This window comes from Canis aureus, chromosome 32 (assembly GCF_053574225.1).
Source record: "Canis aureus isolate CA01 chromosome 32, VMU_Caureus_v.1.0, whole genome shotgun sequence".
Lineage (NCBI taxonomy): Eukaryota > Metazoa > Chordata > Mammalia > Carnivora > Canidae > Canis > Canis aureus.
The window spans coordinates 16,047,287-16,058,318 of NC_135642.1; the positions used below are offsets into that span (position 1 = coordinate 16,047,287).

General features: G+C 45.6%; 1 protein-coding gene across 1 annotated transcript; it reads right to left on the minus strand.

Moving 5' to 3' along the window:
- Positions 1–1,399: 1,399 nt before the first annotated feature.
- PATL2 (PAT1 homolog 2) lies at positions 1,400–8,050 on the minus strand. The gene is made up of 11 exons (XM_077880919.1): positions 7,911–8,050; positions 7,342–7,419; positions 6,969–7,110; positions 5,391–5,511; positions 5,191–5,288; positions 4,918–4,971; positions 4,686–4,819; positions 4,384–4,543; positions 3,749–3,889; positions 2,822–2,919; positions 1,400–2,214 (listed from the first exon to the last, which is right to left on the minus strand). Exons 3-11 carry the CDS (start codon positions 7,056–7,058, stop codon positions 2,061–2,063), a joined length of 1,050 nt encoding a protein of 349 aa, XP_077737045.1. The 5' UTR covers positions 7,059–7,110; positions 7,342–7,419; positions 7,911–8,050; the 3' UTR covers positions 1,400–2,060.
- Positions 8,051–11,032: the final 2,982 nt, after the last annotated feature.

Sequence of the window (11,032 nt, forward strand, 5' to 3'; positions counted from 1 at the left end):
TTGTAAAGGGAAGGGGAACAGGGTAGTTAACGGGTGGTGGGGGTGGTGATGGTGGTGGTAGAGTTCCTGTTTCATTCCTAGTCTTTTCTCAGGGAAGTTTGGCCCAAGGTCTTCAGGAGCTGGTGAGGAGCAGAGGGCGTGAGGAAAGAATAGATTCTCCTAATAAACATCAGTACCTTTCTTGACCTATTCTTTTCCACAATTAGCTGAGGTCACAACAGTAACCAAAGGCCAGCCCCTGGAGTTGTGCTTTGATTCAGTCTCTTCTTGTTCTAGGACTTTGTAAAATTTTTTTCCTCCCACATTCTTTTCTTCCCTTTTATTGGGGTGCTTTATCATGTGACATTTATGATGTCACTCTCAAAAGAGATCCTCCCTTAACCTACACCAACCTCTGTCACATTTTGCTTCCCCTTTAGAAAATTCTTAGTTGATTCTTTTTAACGCTGTCTGCTAACCCATGTTTCCTCCACCCCACCCCCCAACTTAGCCACCACCTTTATCCAACCCAACAGCAATGTCAACTCGTACTTTCAAGACCTATTCCAAATTTTCTTCTCTGCTTTTCCTCATCACTACTCTTCAATTCTTGCCTGAGCTGATGGAATAAACCTCTGAATATTTTTCTCTGCTTTGCTCCCTTGTTCCTCTAACAAGCAGCAGAGGGATCTTCTAAAAATGAAGTCACATTACATCCCAGTTTAAAATTCTGACTTCCCATTAGTTAGAATCCTGATTTTTAAATCATGGCTTATAGATCTATACCTTATCTACCTCTCTCCAACCTCACCCTTCCACCATATCTGTGTGCCTCAGTCATACTTGCCTTCTTTCCATTCCTGAAACACATGAAGTTCATTCTCAGTTGGCAGCTTTGTGTTCACTAGTGCTTCTACATGGAATGCTTTCAGCTTAATTGTAACTGCTATTGACAGACCTTCCTGGATCATTACACTCTAGGCGCGCCCCACCCAGTTTTGTTTTCACCAAGGTATTTATACTACTTGATGTTTTGCATCAGTCCCTGTCTAACCAGAATGTAAGCTTCAGAAAAATGGAGTTTTCACTGCTTACTGTTAACCTACCACCTAAAACAGTGCCTGATTCATAAAAGGGACTCTGATTATTGATGAATACAGGACCTTGTTTTTCAACTTAAACCTAACATTTCATAGCCCAAGGGAGATATTTATAGCCAACCTTATTAGCTTAGCTACTCTATTTAAAAAAAAAAAAATGGCAACAATGAAGAAATTTCTAAGGTTCTACTTTTGTTAGAACCTAACAAGGCCTTATCCCTTTTATTAAGGACATTCTTGGGGGCATTCATATGTAAGAAAATGGCTTTCATATACCTTCTAACTTAGGACAAAATTTCAACACATCATTATTTCTTTAATATACCTTGTTATGTCATGCCCTTGTAGGCATATCATTCAAGTTTTTAAGGAGAACATAAGAAAAGGTTTGGGGTGGGGTCCTCTGATATAGCAAGGCATAAGAAATGTCCTCAGATTCTCTGGATCCCTGGGGACATAATCCATACAGCTAGCATCTGATGATTAAGCTTTTCCCCATGTACAGATATTCCAGAACAATTGGATCAATAGATCCAAGCAAGCCTACAAAGAGAGCAGATGTTAACTAAACAATTGTATTTTCTAATTTGTGTGATTTGATTCCTATCTGGCTCTTTCCAGCAGCTGGTAAATTCTCAAGACAGAAGTGAACTTCAGGTCACTCATGCTTTTATCTTAGAATTATTGTCCCTCAAATATTTCTTGAATTAACAACTCAGCTTCTCATATTAATTCTTGCCGTTAAAGCAGCTTGGCATGATAAATGAGCAAAGCATCTGGGAATAAATTAAAAGGTGTGCCTGAAGAAACAGGCTTTGGGAACCTAACCTGGGCAAATTGGTTACTTGATAAATGCTAGAGCATCTAGAACTACTTCTAAATAGGAGTTATCCTTCATATTCTTGGCCTCAAAGAAGAGACCTCAGTGACAGAACCTACACTGGGCTTGAACAAGGGCTATGACCTTGTTTCTGCCATCACTTACTCCATCTTAGCCTCTAGCTGCTGTACCAATTGTTTGTCCACGTGGTGACAGAACAGAGGAAGAAGATTACTGGGGAAGGTTAGGGGTTCCGCCAGAGATGCTGTTGGCATTTGGGCTATCTCCCAGGCAATCAGAACCACCATGTCTGTCCTGGAGGGGAGAGAAGATGGAAAAACACCAGAATCTTTGTATTTACAGGAAACAGACTAAAGGCCCAGGTTTCTAATTATTTTCCACCACCACTATCACCCTCTGTGCTTGTGGCAGTTAAGATAATGTTCCCATATTTTGTATGTGCCAGGCAATGCCTAATGCTTTGCATATCCACCTTCTTAAGAACTCTAAGTGGTAACAACAACAACAACAGTAATAACAACAGTAAGTGGTTAGTATCATTATTCCTAAATCCCTAGTTTATAGACAACAGACTTAGAGAAGTGAAGTAACATGTCCAAAACTTGCAATGCTGCTAAGTGACAAAGGCAGAATTCCATCTTAGGTCTGTTTGACTCTAAAGCTTGTCCCCTTAATCACTGTTATATTGCCTTCCATTGGAAACCAATACTTTAGGGCGCTATGAAAAAGGAAGTGGGGAAAAAATGAAAAGGCAAAACAGCTACAACTCTGCCATTTTACCTTTCTCCATCCAACTTCCTCCCCAATACTTGAATATACCACTCAGGTAATATCTTGTCTGGCCTGCCTATACATCTCAGGGGGTACTTAAGTCATATTTACTAGGCCTTTAAGATCTTACCAAGCTGTATGATCACTGTTGGTCTCCTCAAGGGAGGACTCCAGGGATACCAGTTGCTCCCCTTGACTCAGTAGGGCATAGAGCAAAGATATTCCAAACTGCAAGTGATACAAGGTAAAATAAGTTCAACATAGGCCTTCAGTGCTTCCTGGCCCAGCCAATTCCCCAACTAAAGGGGCAGGTTCACTTGTAAAAATGGAATTCAACACTTGTAGAAGTATCAGGTTTTATAATGGCTGGCTAAAGAACTGTCAGACCTTTCGAAGGAAATCACTGCTCTGAATTTCCCAAAAGATCCTTGTGGAGCGTTGATTAAATACACACTTATGGGTTTTACTCTCAGCAGTCAGAGAATATAGATCAAGAATAGACTCAGGAATCTGATGCAGGTAGTTTGTGGACTGCACTGAAAGAAGTATTGCTTTAGGTAAAGATCTTCAGAGAGGAGTTCACAAAATAATTCACTGGGGTTTTAGAAGTTATCAGAACTTTTGCATCTAGAGTCCCTTCATTTAAAATTTTCTATCTTGTACTTATTATGTATTTAGTAAAGTGTTACATGTATAGGACTCCTAGACAAGCACATGGGTAAAATGGTTCAGAACTTTTTACTAAAAGGGATGCATAATAAAAAAAAAAAATTTTGGTGACTTCTGCTCTAGAGGTTCACATCAGCACCATTATCAGGGAACTTGTTATAAAGGTAAATGCAAGAGGCCATACCCAGGTCTATTAAATGAGACTCTCTGGGGATGAGACCAAGGAACTGGTGCTTGGTAAGCTCTCCAGGTGATCCTAGTGCTCACCAGACATGGAGAAGCAATGCAGAGAAGATGGAGAAGTAAAGTTCCTTTGCTTACTCCTTGCCAGTGATACCAACTGAAGGCCATCTGTGGAAAGAGAAAAGCCTCCCCACTATTAGGTTACCTGGTTCTGAAGCACCAGAGTGACTGGCCGCTCTGAGGAGCTGGGTGGAAACCGCATTAGCCCCTGAAGTCCTTGGAGGAGTTCGTGGAAGGTCAAGTGACTGATACATTTGCCCAGAGGTTTGAATAACATTTGTAGAGCCTGCAAGAATGTCAGTAAGTGCCTCTTTCAGACTCCACTACAACTTTGCCTTCTATCCCCTTTTCTATCCTTTTTTTTTCCTTTGATGACCTGTGTTTGACATTTTCCTGGTCAGATTTCTTACTAAGCCAATCACCATTCATGTCTCTCCAACCTTAATACTGGTCCTTCAATATCTACTTATCTATGTCTTCCCTAAGAAAGGTAGATACGGGGCTCAACAAACACTTCTCAGGGAGTCCTTATCTTCTCAAACCTCCACAGCACACTCAGACCTGTGCAACCACATGCCTATGTTTTTTGTTCATTGTACCTAAAGATGATCAGTTCTAATAGTAGTTGGTTCTGTAACTCCCTCACTCAGGGGTTACAGGTTTGGCACCTCTCCCTGCCCAGCACTTTATCTGGCATCTCTGGGGCTGAGGGACAGAAGATAGGAAGGATCCCTAACTCATCCACAAAACTATCCTCTTCTCTACTTAGTGCCACAGTACCTGATCAGCTACATCCCTCCGGACTAGGAAGGGCAAATGGTGGGTGATAGCCAAAAGAAGGCTAACAGCTTGATCCTGGGGCAGGAAAGGGAGCAGCCTTGCCACGAGAGCTTTCCCCTTCCTCACAGAGAGCACCTGCAGGAAACCATCTGCTGCCTCCCTACATGTGAGAAAAGAGAACATTTTCAGGGCTCTGCATAGAGGGCTCTGGCTGCATGCCAGAAAAGAGGGGCAGAAGCAAAGCCAGTGTGTTTGCTTATCTTCCCCTTCCCTGGCTGGAGGTGTGACCCTCCCACACTCACTCCAGATTTTTCTGCTCCTGGGTCTTTAAGGCCTGGAAGAGCTTCTCAACCTGGTTGCTCTGTTGTTCAGAGTAGCAGGGCTGTGGATGCCCATCCTTCTGGCCCTCCTCTATTTCTAGTAACTGAAGAAACATCTGGGAATTCAAAGGTGGGAAAAGAAGGGGTCAGTTTGAGCAATATTCCATTCCCAAGGGGAAATTAGGAACTCATCCTTAAGAAGTTGATAGCTCACCTTCTCAATCCGGGACAACACCTGAAGCCTCTGACTGCTTGCAGCTCCTATCTCCTAGGAGAGAGTCCAAGGCCCTCAGCCACACCTCCATAGCATCAGCCCAGGCCTTAGGCTAGCTAGCAATGGAGCTGGAAAGGCTAACATAAAGCCTGACCACACTTCTTTCTCACTCTAAAGTCACAATCTTATTGATCTCAAGCATGAGAGTGCCCCCCCCATCCTTTCTCCAAAACAGGGGAGATAAAAAGGCTCATGGGAAGCTATCATTTCTACCTGCTCTTGAGATCCGTGGGGTACAGCATCAATAGCTCGGCGAGGACTAAAACACGTCGATACAGCTACTTGGCCCAGGGAGCCCTCAATTCGAACCACTGCACAAAAAAGGAGTCAAGACAAACATATTCCCCTCTCCTTTCCACCCTCTGGTTCATCCAGATGTCCATCCCAACCCAACAGGTCAGTCCTGGTCCTACCTGACTCATAAGCCTCTGCCTTCTGAATGTAAGGCGTTACCAGCTTCAGCGATTCAACCTTGCTCCTTCGCCCAAGTAGCTCTTCATCTTTCTGCTTCTTCTCTAGTTTCTGATAATATTCCTGAGAGTCCATGGGATTAAAAAAAAAAAAAAAAGGTATCCTCATCTCCTGAACTTGGAATTAAGGTTCTCAAGTGCTACCTCTTAATAAACCCTTTCCTATAGCATTTATTCCAGAAGTGACCCTGACCCCTTAGGGTCTCCTGCCAACCATTCTGCATCATCTTGAGTACTGTGGGTCTCATGCCATCTGTCTTGGTGTCTCCATCCTGAGGACTTGAAGAGCTAAAGACCACCACCAGCTCTGATGAAACGGCTGAGAGCAAAGTGGAGAGTCAGGAAGCAAACTCTGGCCAGCGTCTGCAACCTTCTTGCATTTCTTTTTTCCTAAAATACACACTGCATACCTTTCTTCCCCACCTCCCCCTTTTAGTTTTGTAGCCTACCTGTGCCTTCCAAAATCAGAGTTCTGTGATGGCATGAAGACCATCAGCAGCTTGCAGTATAGAGATAGCACTACTGTCAGTTGGCCAGTAGCCAATAGTACTCTAGGCCAGTTTTATGCTTCTGAGGAATGGCTAAGCAGCTCTAATGTCTTCTTAAAGAATTCTGTAAAATCCCAAGCTAAAATAAAGTCACTGACTGTGAGGCAAACTAGCATTTGAATAAAGCTTCTTCTTTATTTAGGAGAAATGCCAAAAAGGCAAGAGTGTAAAAATATTTCACTTTCAGTGATCCAGGCAAAAAGTTTCTACAGCATGGTGGAAAGAAAGGAAGAAATTAGTCTAAATTGGAAGGAGATAAAGGTGGAAACCCCTTTGAGGGCTCACGGAAGTTGAAAAGAAAGTGGTACACAGCTTAAACGATCCAAAAGCCTGTAAGCAAAGCTTGCCTCATAAATAAAAGGGAGATAGGGAGCAGAGGGTAAAGAGTTAAAATGTCTTCCAGCATTTATCCAGTTCAACGAGTTGAATCCCACTATTTATAAAATTCATGTTTTATATCTAAAAAAGGCAGTAAGTAGATTAACGTTTATAACAAGACATTTCTAAGACCCACAGAAGTATATAAAAGTGAGAAGTCCAGGGATGCCTGGGTCCCTCAGGTGGTGATCTCAGAATCCTGGGATCGAGTCCCACATCGGGCTCCCTGCATGGAGCTTGCTTCTCCCTCTGCCTGTGTCTCTACCCCTCTCTCTGTATCTCTCATGAATAAATAAATAAAATCTTTAAAAAAAAAGTGAAAAGTCCATATTTCAAGGATGAGTAGGGGAAATTCTTGGCAAAGGATGAAGACAAAACCTCAGTGTTTAGGGAACTGTAACTAATCCCATTTGTCTGAAGTGTAGGAAAATAAAGGGGAATGATCTTGGGATGCCAACTTTAGAAATATGGCCCCTGTCATGTAGTGATTGCCTCTCCCATCTGACTGGACATAGCCTCTAAGAGCTGGGAAGATAATCCAAGAAGGCCCATTTGATGCCAAGGTCAGAGGCTGAGAAGAGCACCTAGGACTCACCTGATAGTAATAGTCATCCAGGTGGGGGTTCTCACTCTGCAGCTGAACCATCTGTACTTTTATCACCCAGTCTTTCTCTTTTCGGGTCATGAGGTTAACATAGGGATCTGGCTGCTGAGACCAAGGCTTCTTGGCTGGGGAACTTCAAGCCAGAGGAACATTCCTTTAGACCTACCCACTCCCGCACAGTGAACTTCCCAAGGAGCGGTGAGGAGGGAGTGGAGCTATCTGGGAAGGATGGAACAGAGTACAGAGGTGGGCAACACGGGGAGAATCTTAATGGTGCAGGGCCTCCGGGGAGACACCCAATCACATGGGAATACCCAGCACGAAAATGAGCTGCCCTCAACCCTGCTGCTCATCTAGGCTTTACCTTGGTGTTCGACTACGTTGCTGCAGCTGCAAGATCCGTTGGTGCTGAGGGTGGAGCTGGGTCAGATGACTAGGAAGACTTAGAAAGAAACTTGGGCTGGGTGAGAGAAAGCACTTAGCTCCCTATTATTCCATCCAATTAGCCTCTAGTAAGTTCACTGTACATCTAAGGCAACCCTATCTGTTCACGTGCCTTCCCCCCAAAATCAGCCACATGAAATACCACAACCCCAGCTCAAAGGGCTCACATTTCTTTCCAGGGCTTAAATTCCTGAAATTTGGCTGCAGGAAATCTTGACATAGTAGAAACCCATTTGGCCTGGTCGTTGGGAGTTCTGAGTCCTCATCTCAGTTCTTCCATGCCAGCTAACCACAAGTAAGTTGTTTAGTCCCCCGGGCCTCCACTTCCTCATCTGTGAGGGAGAAGGGCTCTACTTCACACTTCTCTAACTAGGTTTCTGTGGCAGCTGGTAGGTGGCCCCCATCCCTCCTCAACCACTGTGTACTGAAACATCCAGAGAAGAGCTCATCTAGGGGAGACACTTGGGGGCCTGCTCCTTAAGCCAGTACCTGAAACTAGGGTGCCATGAGGTTGGCAGGCTGCAGAAGAGAATTGGGTCTGGTGAGAGAAGTTGAGGTCCGAAGTGCCGTGCTGGAGAGCTGGCAGTGGGAAAAGTAGTCCGGAAGGGAACTGGTGAGAGGTAGTCCAGTGTCTGAGAATGGAATTCAGAGGTCTGGGAAAAGCGCTCACCAACAGGATGCTGCTCTTGTTGCCACATGTGGCTTTCCCACCTTTATATTCTCACCTGCCTTTTCTCCCACAAGAACCTCACCCAACAGAGTTTGTCACCTCCTAGGAAACAGCTCTTCAGTGCCTGACAGTGTGGGGACAGGTGCTTTTCCTGTTTGTTGAGTTAGCACCCATCTCTCCCCTCTCTGTGATAGTCTTTCTTGGGCTCTCGTGCCTTCAGCCACTGGGCGAATGCTTGTCTGCCTCTTTTTGGACTCATCTGAAGCCCCTGTCAGAGCGGCAGTTGTCACCTCATTCTCCCTGCAGGATTTCTTGCAATTCTTCTAGCCTAGGTTGTATTCTTATTACACAGTTAATTTAAGGGCAGGTGCTCTTTCTAGCCATAAGCTCAATGCTGCTCATCTGCTGAAATTTAAGGAGGTGGAAATAGGGCCCTGGCTTTTCCTTTCCATATGGATGGCCAGATGTTCCAGGACCACCTCTGTCATTTACCAAACTTCCCTACATTATGGGTATCTCCCACCTCCCATACCTACACCTCACGTGGGAAGCTTCATTGCCAGAACAAGGTCAAGAGCAGACTAAGGGACACTCCACATGTTCTTTCTCTATACACCATGACTTTCTCACAGGATGGGGATTGAAGTGACTCACCTGCCATAGGAAGTGCAAGGAAGCAAGTGACATCCCCAGCACACCAGAGGTCTTGATTCCAGAGGAGCTGAGAAGGCCTCTCTGGAATAGGAGGGAGAAAACAGGCTTCAGTGAGCCCCTGAGGTATCTTCTATAGGCATCAGCATCCATTGGATATGGAAAACATGAAGGGCAACCACTTCCAATATTCAAGACAGTGGTAGCCTGGCCTTCCCTCATAATCCAAAACAACTGGGTCAGGACTTCTCTGCTTTCTTTGAGGAGAAGCAAGACTGGTATCTCAGGAGTAGGTTGGGGGAGAATCTGAATGATTTCTTTTTTAAGTTTATTTATTAGACAGAGAGACATGGTGGGGGGGGGAAGCATAAGCAAGGAGAGCAGTAGGGAGAGGGAAAAGCAGGCTCCCTGCTGAGAAGGGAGCCCCACATGGGGCTTGATCCCAGTACTCTGGGATCAAGAACTGAGCCAAAGGCAGATGCTTAACCAAATGAGCCACCCAGGTGCCCCGTGATTTCTATATAGGAATCCTTGCCTCTTTCTACTGGTTGTGGGAACCTAAAGAAATAACCATCAGGAACAAACTGTTGAGACACAGGGGTCCAAGGCCCAAGAGGACTCCCCTCAGTACCAGGAGCTCGACCAGCACGTATAGGCTATGTACGACCCTGCTAAGACCTGGTTTTTAAGGTGAAGAGAGCATCAGAAACTAAATGAGGGATAGGAAGAAAGAGGGAAAGAAGAAAAGAGAGTCTCTCTACTCTCTCTGAAATAGAAGGTGTTAACCCAAACCGATCTTAGGTGTGGAAGTCATGTTGTCCTGGCCAAATGGTTAAGGTGATGCACTAGAAAGGAGTGGGTGGGGAAGAGGAGAAGAATATTTAGCAACAGTCTGTGAGCTCCAGAAAGTTCAGGACAATTGTCCCCCCACTCCCTCCTGCCCTGGTACCTGGGTGTTATGGATAGCACTGAGGACAGCTGGATCTCTGAGATCATGCTCTTCTTCCTCCACCTCTTCTTCTTCCTCCCCCTCTGGGTCTGGGGCTAGATCTGGATCCAGATCCTGATCCCCTTCTTCTTCTTCCTCCAGTTGGGAGGCAGACACCAGATCCTCCTCAGGAGCCAAGGAACTACAAGACTTGCTTGGGTCTTGGTTTAAGTGGGGGCCTGAGGAGGGAGTAGATGGGGACTCAGAGGAGTCTGGTCTAGAAAGGCTACTTCTCAGTAACACGTATGTCCATAAGTCATCTCCAGCACCGCCTTCAAACAATGCGTCCCCCTTGCTACCCCTAACCCCCTCTCCCATCCCCACCCCCAGTAGAGCAAATGGAACCTGGCAGGTGCCAAACACCTTTGCTTTCCGCATCTCTTTAATTGCCTCAGGTACCACCCCAGGCCTCTCTACCTGGCTCTCTCCCACATAACAGCCCTCTTAGTGCCTCTTTAACCACTCAAGGGCCAGGTGCCAGGACTCACTGCAATTTAAGCCTACTGTGCGCCAGATACTTCACCTGTATATGACCATTTGACTCTGAGTAGCCAGGCAAGGTTGGTAGTGATCATTTCACAATGAAGGGGAGGAAAATAAGGCCCAGAAAAGTGACCTCAGTGTGATGCAGCTAGTAAGTCAGAGTTTGGAAATCATGCCCACTAATTCTGGACACTCAGGCCCACATCTGTCCAGGGAACCATACCAATAGGGCTCTGCACCCTCAGGCTTTTCATCCAGATTCCACAGCCTTATTAGCTTATTAGCAGTACCTTCAAGACCTTCCATCTCTGCAGGCTGGCAGACTTCCACCATGTCTGTTTCCTCTGGTAAGAAAACACCGTCAGCCTCTGGAAGGTAAGCCTGAGACAGAGAAGAAATGCAGAGACATCTTCCTCCTCAGTAAGGATGGCATGGCACCCTAAAACAGCCACCAGTTCCCCTTAGCAAAGTTGTCAGAGGAATATTGGCCCAAGGTCTCAAGGAGCAGGACTGCCCTAAAGTCCCACCCTCGGCCCTCACCAGCCCAGCTGCAGGGATCTGTCTTGCAAAGGGACAGAACTCTTGGAGAAGCACTCCTACAGATACACGTGGCCCCTCACCAACAGCTGCCTTCTTGCGGACACCCACCGCCTGACTGTTGCCGTCCTTTCTGCCGAGTTTAGCCATGGCAACCTAAGTCAGGGCTGGTTTGCTGCCCCTGGCTTTAAGAGCCCCAACCCTACTGCCCCCTTAAAGAGGCAGCATCCCCCAACTGCTGCATCTTGATGGAAATATGAGAATATAATCTAATGATAAAAA